At 44.7% G+C, this 15803-nt stretch overlaps 2 protein-coding genes across 2 annotated transcripts in view; both read right to left on the bottom strand.

Moving 5' to 3' along the window:
- LOC311120282 (unconventional myosin-Va-like) overlaps positions 1 to 7439 on the bottom strand; it is a 48491-nt gene extending 41052 nt beyond the window's left edge. Inside the window, exon 1 of the mRNA XM_084194912.1 lies at positions 7242 to 7439. Coding sequence (XP_084051038.1) covers positions 7242 to 7295 — 54 coding nt within the window. The 5' untranslated portion in view covers positions 7296 to 7439. The remainder of the gene's footprint in view (positions 1 to 7241) is intronic.
- Positions 7440 to 10431: 2992 nt separating this feature from the next.
- On the bottom strand, positions 10432 to 15118 carry LOC311120276 (cAMP-regulated phosphoprotein 19-A-like). The gene is made up of 3 exons (XM_084194905.1): positions 14936 to 15118; positions 12496 to 12618; positions 10432 to 12333 (listed from the first exon to the last, which is right to left on the bottom strand). The coding sequence occupies exons 1-3, from the start codon at positions 14993 to 14995 to the stop codon at positions 12154 to 12156; spliced, it is 363 nt and encodes a 120-aa protein (XP_084051031.1). The 5' UTR covers positions 14996 to 15118; the 3' UTR covers positions 10432 to 12153.
- Positions 15119 to 15803: the final 685 nt, after the last annotated feature.

Genomic DNA, 15803 nt, shown 5'->3' with positions numbered 1-15803 from the left:
GCCCTGACTATGACAGTACAATAGCCCTGACTATGACAGTACAATAGCCCTGACTATGACAGTACAGTAGCCCTGACTATGACAGTACAGTAGACCTGTCTATGACAGTACAGTAGCCCTGACTATGACAGTAGAGTAGCCCTGACTATGACAGTACAGTTCAGAATTCCCATAGTATAATAGCGTATAACGGGGTATGACAGAAGGAAGGTATGATAATCTAGATAGTGCTCCTAACTGGCTGAAACAGTATTTTCTGTTGAGCAGCCCTCTGTTGTTCCTGTGTTGGCTGAGGTACCCAGGCCTACTGGAACACTCACTGTGGCTACATCCCAAATGGCACCCTATTCCCTATAAAGTACACTACTTTTGAAACAGAGCCCTATGGGTGCCATACAGGGTACCATTTAGGCCGCAGCCTGTCTTCATTTTTATTTTTTATTTTTTTGGTCATTTTTAGCATACATTTTTCATACTGACCCCCGTGGGAATCGAACCCACAACCCTGGCGTTGCAAGCGCCATGCTCTACCAACTGAGCTACAGGAGGGTCATCAACAGACAAACAACCCTTCCTGGTACAGGAGAGACAGGGGAGTCTGACCTCCATGTTTAAGAAAGAGAGTACCAACTCACACAGCTACTGGACAAGTATGCTCTTGCACGTGCACACAGGCCTGAAACGTTCTACTACAACTCAACAGAGAGATAAAACAACCAAAGCCAAGCCAAGTGAAAGGAAGTGAACTTACTTTGACAAACATATAATCCAACTCCTGATTCTCGTTCATCTTCACGTCTCAGCAGATCCCAGAGCCTTATCTTAAACTTCCTCTTCACCTCCCGGCCCCACACACACACACCTTGCAACACACTCCCTGCTACACACACCGACCACCACACACCTTGCCAACGGAGGGAGGTGAATGGATTAGTGATGGTTATAGCGTTGTGGACAGATGAAGTATACCCATTGTGTCTGACAGCGATCAGGACTCTGTCTCTCTCCCTCTGCCTTCTACTTTGCCCTGGTCCAACCCTGTCATTGGACGACCCAGATTTCAGTCAAACAGCCCAGCTCCCGCCCTCCCAGCCCAGACTACCACCCCTCAGTCACATGAGGACGAGGCAGACAAAAACTCACACACTATCGCTCAAACACACACACACACGAGCTGGGATGATGATGTGATTGTTGATGGAACAAGTGATAGATACAACAAGTAGTAGTGGTAGTAGTTTCAAGGGAAATATATATTGTGATAATTCAGTCAATTTATCGTGATTTGGGTTTTTGTCCATATCGCCCAGCTCTAACAAGCAGTCTCTCACACACAAGCAAACTAAAGCTCCATGAGTCTCCTCAACCACAGAACTACCTAAGTATTTTGCCCCTTACTAAGTATTTTGCCCCTTACTAAGTATTTTGCCCCTTACTAAGTATTTTGCCTCAGCGAGTCAGCTCCTTTGCCCTTTACTACTGCTCCAAACACTGTGTCCAGAAAGTTGCACACACACCACAGAACAAGGCGTGTTTACCTGTGTGTGTGTGTGTGGAGCAGCAGGAAGTCATGTAGAGAGCACTGTGGACATGACTTCGCCGCTCAATTACCATAACAGGGTTACCGTGGTAATCTAATGCACATGTCCTGCATCAGCGTCCGAGGAAAACACACAATTATGTAATGGTCCAGCAGTTTGTCTTAACTTGCTGACCTGATCAGTAGGATGAGGAAAGTGTGTTCATCTTTGAGCCGAGAGATGCTGTATTCTTCTCTGAGCTACTAAAGGACTGTGCTCTCCCCAATGCCCTATAGGATAGACCTGACTGACTACTGGAGCCCGCTACAGCTGTCCTATAGGATAGACCTGACTGACTACTGGAGCCTGCTACAGCTGTCCTATAGGATAGACCTGACTGACTACTGGAGCCTGCTACAGCTGCCCTATAGGATAGACCTGACTGACTACTGGAGCCCGCTACAGCTGCCCTATAGGATAGACCTGACTGACTACTGGAGCCTGCTACAGCTGTCCTATAGGATAGACCTGACTGACTACTGGAGCCTGCTACAGCTGTCCTATAGGATAGACCTGACTGACTACTGGAGCCTGCTACAGCTGTCCTATAGGATAGACCTGACTGACTACTGGAGCCTGCTACAGCTGCCCTATTGGATAGACCTGACTGACTACTGGAGCCTGCTACAGCTGCCCTATAGGATAGACCTGACTGACTACTGGAGCCTGCTACAGCTGTCCTATAGGATAGACCTGACTGACTACTGGAGCCTGCTACAGCTGTCCTATAGGATAGACCTGACTGACTACTGGAGCCTGCTACAGCTGCCCTATAGGATAGACCTGACTGACTACTGGAGCCTGCTACAGCTGTCCTATAGGATAGACCTGACTGACTACTGGAGCCTGCTACAGCTGCCCTATAGGATAGACCTGACTGACTACTGGAGCCTGCTACAGCTGCCCTATAGGATAGACCTGACTGACTACTGGAGCCTGCTACAGCTGTCCTATAGGATAGACCTGACTGACTACTGGAGCCTGCTACAGCTGCCCTATAGGATAGACCTGACTGACTACTGGAGCCTGCTACAGCTGCCCTATAGGATAGACCTGACTGACTACTGGAGCCTGCTACAGCTGTCCTATAGGATAGACCTGACTGACTACTGGAGCCTGCTACAGCTGTCCTATAGGATAGACCTGACTGACTACTGGAGCCTGCTACAGCTGCCCTATAGGATAGACCTGACTGACTACTGGAGCCTGCTACAGCTGCCCTATAGGATAGACCTGACTGACTACTGGAGCCTGCTACAGCTGTCCTATAGGATAGACCTGACTGACTACTGGAGCCTGCTACAGCTGCCCTATAGGATAGACCTGACTGACTACTGGAGCCTGCTACAGCTGTCCTATAGGATAGACCTGACTGACTACTGGAGCCTGCTACAGCTGCCCTATAGGATAGACCTGACTGACTACTGGAGCCTGCTACAGCTGCCCTATAGGATAGACCTGACTGACTACTGGAGCCTGCTACAGCTGTCCTATAGGATAGACCTGACTGACTACTGGAGCCCGCTACAGCTGCCCTATAGGATAGACCTGACTGACTACTGGAGCCTGCTACAGCTGCCCTATAGGATAGACCTGACTGACTACTGGAGCCTGCTACAGCTGTCCTATAGGATAGACCTGACTGACTACTGGAGCCCGCTACAGCTGCCCTATAGGATAGACCTGACTGACTACTGGAGCCTGCTACAGCTGCCCTATAGGATAGACCTGACTGACTACTGGAGCCTGCTACAGCTGTCCTATAGGATAGACCTGACTGACTACTGGAGCCTGCTACAGCTGCCCTATAGGATAGACCTGACTGACTACTGGAGCCTGCTACAGCTGCCCTATAGGATAGACCTGACTGACTACTGGAGCCTGCTACAGCTGTCCTATAGGATAGACCTGACTGACTACTGGAGCCTGCTACAGCTGCCCTATAGGATAGACCTGACTGACTACTGGAGCCTGCTACAGCTGCCCTATAGGATAGACCTGACTGACTACTGGAGCCTGCTACAGCTGTCCTATAGGATAGACCTGACTGACTACTGGAGCCTGCTACAGCTGCCCTATAGGATAGACCTGACTGACTACTGGAGCCTGCTACAGCTGTCCTATAGGATAGACCTGACTGACTACTGGAGCCTGCTACAGCTGCCCTATAGGATAGACCTGACTGACTACTGGAGCCTGCTACAGCCTGATGACTAGACACACTCTTTGTTCACCAACCTGTGACAGCAGAGACGTCATTTTAATGCTGTCAAAATGACAAGACATTTTTCTATAGTGCGAAAGAATGAGCTGACATTCATTCCAACAGAGTAAGGTCATGTTGTAAGCTAGACCTAAACTTAACCCTTTGAGTTGTGGGTTTGTGCTGGCACCAGCAGAATTATAGTTATTGTTAGTGGCAACACCAGGGTTGTGAGTTTGATTGCTACATGTCCCATATACTTAGCTATGTGTTTCTTCATTGTACGTTTATCTGCCTTCTTTCTCCTCTCTCCTTCCGCCTCCCTCCCTCCGCCTCCCTCCCTCTCTCCTTCCGCCTCCCTCCCTCCGCCTCCCTCCCTCCGCCTCCCTCCCTCTCTCCTTCCGGCTCCCGGAAGGAACAATAGCTAGTGGAAAGCCTCATTCTGGTTCAAATATGATAATTGGGGCCCTTACGGAATCCAGGCATTAAAAAGTAATTCAACAATATTTAAAAATGTATTTACCTTAGTAGGGAATCAATTAAATGTATCAACCAAGTTTATCTTAAGACATGAACAGAAGACATCAGTGATTGGTATTTCCTGCAACTTCCTGAAGAGGCAAAGAGAATGCTCCTGTCTGTGAGTGTGCGGTGCGTGCATCTACCACTTTGTGTAGCCTTTAGTGATGATGTTAATGAAAACAGTCTTCTGGTAGATGGAAAGGCTTTCCCCAAAACCTTCTCAATTAAATGTTAACTATAAAGTAGCCTATGCCTACCTGGCAGAATGATATCATGATTATTTCAATCCAGTGGGTATTTGTTTTGCAAACTCCCATTACATGTACCGCTAAACAACAGCCTCTTCCTAGGTGTGCACTTGAATTAAAGGGTAACTACACCCAAAAATCTACATTTCTCAGATTATTCCCAGACTTCAAAAGTGGTCTCCTAAAAAATAAAAAATTGGATGTTCTATTTTTTTTTTGTGTGTGTGTGATTTTGAGAGAGAAAACCTGAAAGAAAATGGGGGAAAATGAAACCTGGAAAAACAAAATGAAGAAAACTGAATTTGGGAAAGAACAAAACGGAATCAGGCAAAAAATGTAATGGATTGTATAGGGCCCTACCTAGGCTAATGATACTTTGTTATTAATATAGGCTATGTATAATCAGATAAATGTAATTCTTAAGACTGATATAACCCTTTTCTTTTTTTAAATGTAACCTTTTATTTATTTTTCAAGATAATGTGGGCTATTTATTTTTATAAAATACATAATTTGAAGAACAAACATTGTGGCAATACATATCTTGCAGTAAAACTGTAAATAAGACTGATCTCAAGAGAAGACTGATCAAACGTTAAAAAAGGTTTCTCTTACTTAGAAAATAGTCCTGATCATATAGACCTAGACCATATCCAAAACAACTCACTGAATTCATACATTTTCTGTCATTTGAATTGTAAAGTCATGTCTCTCTACACAATACCACAACTAATTTTTCCAATCTGGGAGGTAAACTCGATAAAGTATTGAATAATTTTGCTGTGCATTTCGGATGGAATCATGGTATTAGAATGTACGAGAGGCAAGCTCCTTAGGCAAAAAATCTAACCCTTGGGGGCAAGCCCCGGACCAGGGGCACCTGGCTGTCTACTTTTTCTAGTTGGCTGGCTAATCTATGTACTTGTGGAAAACACTGGTGTGTGTGTGTGTGTGTGTGTTGAGTATGGGAGGACCCTCTGAACTAACTGTTTATTGGTTAGAGAGACAAAAAGAAGAGTGTTCCCTAGACCTCTGTACTCACGAAGAAAACCACACACACCCTCAGGGAAAACCTCTGAGTTGACACACCCTTTGACACTTAGGCTACAAGGCATTAGCAATGCACACAGACATTTCAGTTCTTATGGAGAGCCTTCATTTGTGCAGCGGTGAATTTATCCTAAGTATGGATAGTCATGTCTGTAGACAGATAGACAGACCGACCAACCGGCAGTGTATTTCCATCGCAATCTTTCTATATGTTTCTAATATATCCACACACTCCTTCCTTTGGTGTGTGGATGGATGTGGTAGTAGTAACCCTGAGGACCCGGACACTTCAGGGTATCAGTCATTCATATTCATGCCACACACCACTCTGTTCATTCTGAATACAGCAGCTGGCCTAGTGGGGGATGGGCAACTCATCTCTCTTTCTCACACACGCACACCCACACTCTCTGCCCCCTCATCTATCCGAATTTCCTCCTCACATTGTTGGTCAAAAACAACAACATCAACAACAAATAAGTATTATTTTATTTGTTGGGTAAGGTTATTCTAGGCTGTTGTCATTCATTTCTATATTATAATTATACTAAACTCAAATTGCATCCCTATATTTGGCCTGTTTTGATCAGGCAGTGACAAGCCTTTATCTCTCAGCTCTCACCGTTCCCCTGGCCGAGCTGTCTCGAGCTTGGGCCGCGTTCAGCAGGATGGAAAGTTTTGGAACGTTCAGCTAGAAATATCCTATGTAGAACAAACATGCATCTCTGACTTGTAGAATACGGAATCACGTCGGTTCTATTTGTGGCATTTCTATCTGCAACGTTCGAGAACGTTCTCATACTGAACATGGTCCTGGACCCAAAAAGGGGGAGAAATCTCAAAACAACCGGCGGTGACGTGAGCGGGGCCCGTGACGTCAGCGCTGGTATCAGCATCATTCCCCTCTCCTCCGTACCCCAAACCGAATCCCAGCCTCGAGCTCAAATAAAAGGCCTGTCCTCCGTTATAAACCACGACTGTATAAACACAAGAACAAACATGACTGTGCCACTGCCAGTTGACAAAATAACATGATTTATTTAGGACAAAAAACAACATTCTCCATCGTAGCCAGTGCGATGCTACATTTATACCATAATAAAAATCGGCTTTTAAAAAGTGCATCAACCTGCAGATGATGACATTACGCCGAATAATAAAACATTCAAATTGACAGTCATTCTGAGCCGGGGGCTATGAAGGGCAGAGACAGAGGCCGAATCTCAGAGCCCACCGCTTCGGCGCTTTGTCAGCTGAGATGCTTCTGCTGCTGCACCCATTTTAACACAGCAGAGAGCTAAATATAGAAGGTGCCTTCACTCAGTCATAGGCTACTGCATGTCAACCTACATGTACTGTATATAGTCCCCCAAGCTGTAGGACGCTGCTTCAAACGCTTTTCATTCATTCCAAAAACCAAGCATTGTTTTGATGTCCGAAAATCACCTCCTGCGCGGTGCGCGAGGCTTTGTGACCTGTCAATCTCGCTGTTTGTATTAAAGACTTCCCTCTCATTCATTCCCGCCATCAACGAATGAATGATTATAAACAAGCTCTTTGCTTTGTGCTCATTGAAGAAAGCGCTGCAGAAACGCTATAAACGCACAAGGCAAAGCCCGATTATGTTGATTCCATTACCTTTGTGTACAGCTCCGACGCTGCCATACTGCAGCTGTCGTGTCCTTTTTCCATGAATCTCAGCAGCTAGATTTGAACATCAGTAGGTCGCCGCTCCGTTTTTTCCTCGCAGTTAATAAATAAAAATCCCTCCAGGTTTTAGGTTACTCTCCTTTTAGTGTACAACACATAGCACCATCATACCTGGAAAACCTCGATATTTTGGCATCTCTCGGAGCATTATGGGAATTGATGATGGATAAAATGATTCAGTGAAACGCGGTTGTTGCCATGGGCTCGGAAACATGGCTAAACAGCGCACCCCTGTGGCCAAGAGGCGACATCGCTTTAGTTCTGCTGGTTAGAACTATGGTTAGAAGCCTGCTAGTCAGAAACTGTAGGTAGGCCTACATAACTCTATGTGTGGTTATTTCAGAGGCGTGAGTAGGAGTATTGTTCAACTTGTTCGTGTAATAAAAACTCTGATTCACCTCTCCTCCAGTCAGCTGAACGACCAGAGAACTTCTCAGCTGTCTAGATCTAGAAATGTCATCTTTAGACCCGTTGCTGACATGATTCAAATCAAATCAAATCAAATCAAATCAAATTTTATTGGTCACATGCGCCGAATACAACAGGTGCAGACATTACAGTGAAATGCTTACTTACAGCCCTTAACCAACAGTGCATTTATTTTAAACAAAAAAGTAAGAATAAAACAACAACAAAAAAGTGTTGAGAAAAAAAGAGCAGAAGTAAAATAAAGTGACAGTAGGGAGGCTATATATACAGTAAAATAAAGTGACAGTAGGGAGGCTATATATACAGGGGGGTACCGTTGCATAGTCAATGTGCGGGGGCACCGGCTAGTTGAGGTAGTTGAGGTAATATGTACATGTGGGTAGAGTTAAAGTGACTATGCATAAATACTTAACAGAGTAGCAGCAGCGTAAAAGGGATGGGGTGGGGGGGCAGTGCAAATAGTCCGGGTAGCCATGATTAGCTGTTCAGGAGTCTTATGGCTTGGGGGTAGAAGCTGTTGAGAAGTCTTTTGGACCTACACAATAGAGAGAAATTAATCATAATCTGATCTAGACCACAGTTCTATCTGAAATTCCAGATGTTCTGTAACGTTCTACATTCCTAATTGTAAACGGCTGGAGTCAGTCTTCTGTTGAGAAAAAAAAAAATATATAACTAGAGGACTGGTTGCTGTGTCCAGTGTCATAATAAGTGGGTGCTTCTCATAGATAAATCAAGAGGATATATAAAACATTTTTTTTAATGATGTATCACTGTATTTCTTTCGCTCTGCTGGCTGTTGTCCTCTGTTGAGAACACATCTATAAATCGAACTAGAAGACTGGGGTGTATTCATTAGACAGATTCCGTTGCAAAACGTTTCGTCTGTTGCAAAACGTTTTGCAACAGAAACCGTTTACTATAGGAGCCGAACGGAAGCAAACAGAACGGAACGGGTAGCGACCTGCCTGAATTTGTCCAACAGAAACTCTCATTTTCGATGCCAAACGTTTTCCGTTTTGATTGCAACAGACTAAACGTTTTACAACGGAATCCGACTAATGAATACAGCCCTGGTTGCCATGTGTCATATGCCTACTAATTTAGCACTCTTCATCCCGGGTGGGTCATAAAGCTGCAACAATTTTCTTCCACTAGGGTCTGTCGGTCTTTGGCCACAGCTTGTGTCTTAAATGGGAGATAAATCCAGCTTATTTATATACATTTTGATCAAGATTTATCTTGGTGGTGCTTCTGCTCTGCTGGTGTTATCCCTCATGTAATACTAACTGGCCTCTACATTTGCATACATCATTCCTTTGTATACAATCTTTCATAGATTATCGTATGATCTCTGTCATTGCATGGAGTCAGTCATCAAACACCAACAGCCGTTTGTGCAAAACTATTTTATTTACAAAACAAAATGGCACAAAGTGACAGGGGGGCAGTCAAATACAAGCACACCTCAACTATGTAGTGCTTCAGCTTCAGACCCTTGATGACCACACCCCCACCTCTACTAGTGGACTGGCCTGTGCATATATACAGTAGAGCACTATATAGGGAATATGGTGTCATTGATATTTGTAAGGATATGCTGGACAAAGGGGGTGGGTATGTGTGAGGGAGATAGTGTGTGTGTGACAAGAGAGGGGGAGAGAGTGTGTGTGTGAGAGAGAGAAAGAGGGAGAGTGGGAGTGAGTGTGTGTGTGAGATGAATGAGGGTGTGTGAGGCCAGCTAATTTGGAGCTAAATGAAATGTCTTTAGACCCTGTCACATCATCCTGCTGTTCCATCTCCATTCACCAGTGGAGCCTGCTGAGGGGAGGACAGCTCATAATAATGGCTGGAACAGAGTAAATGGAAACCATGTGTTTGATACCATTCCACTCAAGCCCTTACCACGAGCACATCCTCCCCAATTAAGATGCCACCAACCTCCTGTGACATTCACCCCTCCCTCTGATAGCCACTCTGGTCTCAAACCACACCATAGAGACAGGAGGGTTTTCCTGACCATGTGACCTGACCAGGAAATACTCTAGACACTGGTTAAAGGTTACAAATAGGGTCCAGAGTTTTTCCTGGTCAGGAGTTTTTTGGGGGGGCCATACATGTTGGTGCTTTTCCAATGAAACTTACCCCCACACTAGTGGGTCGACAGTGTTTTAATGTAAGCTCTAGTGTTATTGTTTCCATCAGGAGAGTGCCACTAAAGACTTGGGGCGAGCAGAATCAACAACCTCTACATCATTCAAGACAGTAGCTTTGTGAGAAGGTGTTAAAGTTCATAGTTAGCCATTGTTATGCAAATAAAGCTGAAAAGTACCCAGGGCCTGGGCTTGGCCCCAAGTCAGAGCAGGTCCACTGGAGCCATGGCCCAGTGAGACACGGGTGCCGACCCACGTAGATGGAAACAGAAAAGTCTGAGTCTTTTGGGTAAATCCTAATTGGAAACTCGCCAATAGTGCACTACTTTTGACTAGAGCCCTATGTGGCAGTGGGTGTAATGTAGTGCACTATACAGAAAGAAGGGTGTGATTGGAGATTCTCTATATAATGCAATAATTCTCACCACCAGAGCCCTTTGGACCCTGGTCAAAAGTAGTGCACTATGTAGTGAATAGGGTGCCATTTGGGACACATATGTAGCATTTAAACAGAACAAAACAACAGTAGTGAGAGGTTCTGGTCAGTCATTATCAAGGTTATATTCATATTCAATCACTCAAGCACATTACAGCATAATTTAGATGACAACATAACACTAATAACAACGTGTTTGGTAAATCATAATATTCTAGGGTAAAACATTCTAAAAGGCTGATTTCGGCCTCACTCCTCTCCAACACAACTAGAAATATGTACACAATCAGCTAACAGGACTGGAGATGACATTCAACCCTCTAGACCAGAGAGACCGTCTGTCTGTGTCCCAAATGGAACACTATTCCCTATGTAGTGTAACCATTTTGGGCCAGAGGCTCGCAGGGCAGCCACATACGGCTCTAGTTGATAGTAGTGTACTGCATAGGGAATAGGGTGCAATTTAAGACTCTCTGTGGCTCCAGTCGGCCTTCCTCCCTCCTATGTTAGACTCTCCAGGTGTGCGTCCAAAATGGCACCCTATTCCCTAAATAGTAAGAAAAAAATGTATGCACTCACTCTGGATAAGAGCGTCTGCTAAATGACTAAAATGTAAAACGTAATACACTGAGAGTACAAAACATGTTCTTTCCATGACAGACTGATCAGGTGAAAGCTATGATCCCTGATTGATGTCACTTGTTAAATCCACTTCAAGTTAGTGTAGATATAATATAATATAATATGCCATTTAGCAGACGCTTTTATCCAAAGCAACTTACAGTCATGTGTGCATACATTTTATATGAAGGGTAGGAGACAGGTTAAAGAAGGATTTTTAAGCCTTGAGACAGATTGTGTGTGTGCCATTCAGAGGGTGACAAAATATTTAGGTGCCTTTGAACGGGATATGGTAGTAGGTGCCAGTTTGAGAGCGTCAAGAACTGCAACGCTGCTGGATTTGTCATGCTCAACAGTTTCCCGTGTGTATCAATAATGGTCCACTACCCAAAGGACATCCAGCCAACTTGACACAACTGTGGGAAGCATTGGAGTCAACATGGGCCAGCATCCCTGTGGAACGCTTTCGACACCTTGTAGAGTCCATGCCCCCGACGAATTGAGGCTGTTCTGAGGGCAAAAAGGGGTGCAACTCAATATTAGGAAGGTGTTCAGTGTACTTTTTACCAGGGCCCATAGGGCTATATAGGGACAGGGTGTCATCTGGGACAGAGTTCCAGTCATTTACATTTACATTTTAGTCACTTAGCAGACGCTCTTATCCAGAGCGACTTACAGGAGCATTTAGGGTTAAGTGCCTTGCTTAAGGGCACATCGACAGATTTTTCACCTAGTCGGCCCGGGGATTAGAACCAGCGACCTTTCGGTTACTGGCACAACGCTCTTACCCACTAAGCTACCTGCCACCCAATTTGCTGGTCCCAGTCATCTTTAAAGTCTCCTCCTCTGTAGTGGAGTCATCCCACTCCCTCTCTCTTCTACACATCCTCATCCTTGCTTTCAGTGTATTTTTACATGAGAATAGAAGATAAACAAGAACAGAGAGGGGAGGAGGAAAAGGAGGAAGAGGGAGCCATAACAGAGTGGAAGGTGAAGGGAAGCTGAGAGGACTGGGTGAAGAGGGTGAGGGACAGAACAAGGGACAGGCGGTTAGGGGTGTGTGTCAATTTGCTGGCCACCAGGAAGGGGTCTCTCTGGGACTGGTGCAGGAGTAGATGGGGGGAGGTAGTGAGACAGGAACAGGTGTAGTAGGGTGATTGTTAGGAGTATTGACAGGGTTAGAGACAGGACAGTGTGTGTATCAGCCGGCCAGTTTGCTGGCCACCAGGGAAGGTTTCCTCTGCGGCAGGTCCTGAGGTGTAGGGATATGGTCTCCTGTGATCTCTCCCCCTCCGCTCTTCTCTGACGTGGCTGCAGGAAGCTGCTTGTTCTTCACCTTGGCCTTGGCCATGTTGTAGTCCCCAGAGTCAAAATACTTTTGCTGCAGAAAGAGAATGTTAGACTTAAAACAACCTGTAACTTAAAAAAAACAAAAAAACAGTCTAATTGATGCTGAGCGAGAGAGAGAGCGAACTGTAGGCTCGTGGGGATAGGTTAGGAGAGAAAGTAGGGCGGTAGGTAGGGTTTGGGAGTGTGGACTCACCCCCTTGGTCAGGCGTTTGCGTAGCAGGTCGGAGCCTCCAGGTTTGTGTCCCAAGTTTGGGTAGCGAGCCTTCAACTTGGCCTCCTCAACCTTCTCTGGACTGATCACCTTGTCGTCCATCTCCTGAAACACACAAACAATTGCAAGCTGGCTAAAGGCATTGTCAAGCGGATGGTCACGTGTTTGCGAGGCAGTGTGCCCAGGGTTTGAGCCGTTGTACGGACAGTGTACCCGAAGCTATGCTAAGCAAGCACACTGTGGTCTGTCACATCAGCTCCTGAAAACACCTGCGCCACCCACATGCGGAGGGAGCAGGGCTGCTACTACTGGTAGGGACGTCAAACAAACGCTCAACAGTTTCCCGTGTGTATTAAGAATGGTCCACCACCCAAAGGACATCCAGCCAACTTGACAACTGTGGGAAGCATTGGAGTCACTATGGGCCAGCATCCCTGTGGAATGCTTTCGACACCTTGTAGAGTCCATGCCCCGACAAATTGAGGGCAAAAGGGGGTGCGAGAAAATGTTTTCTTACAGAGATTTAAGTTGATAAATGGCTACGCCAGGTTGTCATCTAATCGACATATATGCAGTATACCAAAGTTCATTGAGGTTTGTCTGTGAGAAGAGCGCAAACAGTACATGTCGCTGCGGTTATTGTCCCAGTTCCATTGATTTCAATACAATATCAACATGAGTGATTAATTTGTGCGCACTATTGATTACAGTAGAACAAGCTAATCAATTCCAGTCTTGAGTGACTCCTTGGTAAATATTGGTCCTGTTTATATGGTACTAATTTAGCAAAAAAACTAGTAATCTGAACACAAGTGTGACGTGTGTAGGGAGTAACTTTTATGTAATGGTCTTCAAAATATCATAACTTATTTCAGCATATTGATTACGAATTTGAAATGTAAACTGGTGTTTTGACACTCAAAAAGACATGGCAACAGGAAGCAGCAACAGTATCATTTTCAATGCATGTTTCAGGAATATAAATGGTACTTTTAACACTTTATCAGGAAAAACTACTGAATGAGCCCAAAAATGTGCTATGATTTATTCATTTGAATGATATTAGTGAAATCGTTAAAATAGGTTTGTCCTGGCTACTACTGAGCCTGCAGGCAGCCAACAGCCACAGCAGCAGACACCTCCGTCAGGCCTGCACAACAGACAAGGCCTGTACAGCCTTAACATAGGGCCTTTGTCCTGGTAAATGCAATGTGTATTGCTAAACAACATTGAGAGAGGATTTCTGTTAAAGTGACAGCCTGCCTGGCATGTGATATGTGCCTGTATGAAGACATTACATAAACTAAAGCTGGTTGATGTGTGTTGTACTAGAAGCTGAAGTAGGGATTTAGCTATAAAACCACCACAGCATTAATAAGAGGAATCTGGAGCATGAACAAATTAAGACATTTACATTTTAGTCATTTAGCAGACGCTCTTATCCAGAGCGACTTGCAGTTAGTGAGTGCATACATTTTTCATACTGGCCCCCCGTGGGAAACGAACCCACAACGCTGGCGTTGCAAACGCCATGTCTACCAACTGAGTTAGACATGCCTAGAGTGCCTTCACCATGCCTCCTAAGCTGCGGGCACACTGCAAGAGTTGAGAGGGTTGGAAGGAATGGAATATGGATTATATGAGTTACCTAACTAAAGGACAGAACATAAACACTGGCCTTCAGTACATCGTGGGGCGAGTCTCTGTTGACAGTCAAGCCAGATTGCCATCTTTAAAGTAGACAACAGTGGTCAAGCCACTGAAAGCAACATAACTTCGCTAACGTTAGATGGCTTTGATAGTGGTAGCTAACTAGTTAGATCACTTGTTGGTTAATGTGGTTAAAGCTAGCTGGCTAATGTGGCAATGACAGTTGTTCGTTAGCTAACTAGCTGGCTAAAATAGACACAAATCGACATAGCTAGCTAGCATTTACTTGCTAGCTAACTTAGCTTGTTAAGTCGTTATCCAACAAGCAAGTCAATTATATAACGTTAGCTATTACTACACATTAGTTAAGGAAAAACAATAATTAGGGGATTTGTTCCGCTTGTGTTTACCAAATAATCATGACTTCATTAGTTAACTAACTAGCATTATGGGCAGCTAACGTTAACTGTCGTAGCTAGCTAACGTTAACTAGCTGAATTCCTTAGTTAACGTTAGCGTAATATCGAAAAGCCCTAGCTAGTTACGACTGCAATTAGTTATGGAAAACAGTTTGTTTAGACACCAACTGGTATTTATTAAGTAGAACAAACTGATGTTGTGGATAATCAATCACGACAGCTAGCTAGTTAGAAAGGATTAACGCTAGCTAGCTAAAAACCTGCATCCCATATGATCGTGTGCATTGCAGTGCCAGTGCAGCTTGACAGTCGTTGGTTAGCAGTGTGGTTGTGTTTAAGACAAATACACGTACGTTCTGGTCATTTACCAACGTCTCCTCGGTCGTCTTTGTTCCCTCAATTTCCTCCGACATTTCTGTGTAACCTCGATCCCTGGCAAAGTCGAAAAGTAAACACAATCTGGACTAAATCCTTGCCCTGGTTTCCTCTCCCCATACGAATCCGTCCGACCGTTAGCTACTAGCGCGCACAAATATGGCTGCCCGATCTGACGTCACTGTTTAGCAGAGGCGCGCTCATCATTCTCAAAAAACCGCCGCTAGATATTTGAGCAAGACAAAAGTAGAGCCTTTTATTGAGCATCAACTCGGTTTAATGCATGCAACCAACATTAACTACAAACGTTTTTGACATCAGATTTGAAGTAGGTGTTTCCCAGTATATTGCATGATGGTAAATGCCGTTTTCTTTGCTGTAATGACAATGGAATGCAGCAGAAGGATTTGGCCATGAAGTCCAATGTCATGAAATAAGCTAAATTATACACATTATTCCTTTATTTGATGGACCATGATCCATATGTTATATTGAAGGCCAGTGATTGTGGGGGAACTGCCAGAGATGAACCAGTGACTCAGTGGTTATGAAGTTTGGCCACCACCTGTGCCATGACCTCTTGGCAGCTGCAGCCTGCAGCAGTAGGCCTACACTAAGAAAGGAGGGTCAGGGACCAGGGTACATATATTAATGGTTTACAGACAGAATAACGTTTTTTTAATTGACAGAGATTTGAATGTAGCTCTCCAGTGTGTATCCTTTCTCTTCTCAACAGGCCACTTGATCATGTACATCTGACCACAGGACCAACCTGCTATGACCGATGAGGACTTTAACAGTCGTTTTATTCAGCTGTAGAAATTCTGACTCGTTTTCATTTGTACA

The sequence above is a fragment of the Coregonus lavaretus genome (genome assembly GCF_964263955.1).
Source record: "Coregonus lavaretus genome assembly, contig: HAP1_SCAFFOLD_161, whole genome shotgun sequence".
NCBI lineage: Eukaryota > Metazoa > Chordata > Actinopteri > Salmoniformes > Salmonidae > Coregonus > Coregonus lavaretus.
This window is presented reverse-complemented; position numbering and strand designations above follow the sequence as displayed.

Coding starts and splice junctions, on each gene's coding strand:
- LOC311120276 (XM_084194905.1), bottom strand. CDS start 14,995: ATGTCGGAGGAAATTGAGGGAACAAAGACGACCGAGGAGACGTTGGTA. Junction 12,619..14,935: donor CGTTGGTAAATGACCAGAAC/GTACGTGTATTT, acceptor TGTGTGTTTCAG/GAGATGGACGACAAGGTGAT. Junction 12,334..12,495: donor GCAAACGCCTGACCAAGGGG/GTGAGTCCACAC, acceptor CTCTTTCTGCAG/CAAAAGTATTTTGACTCTGG.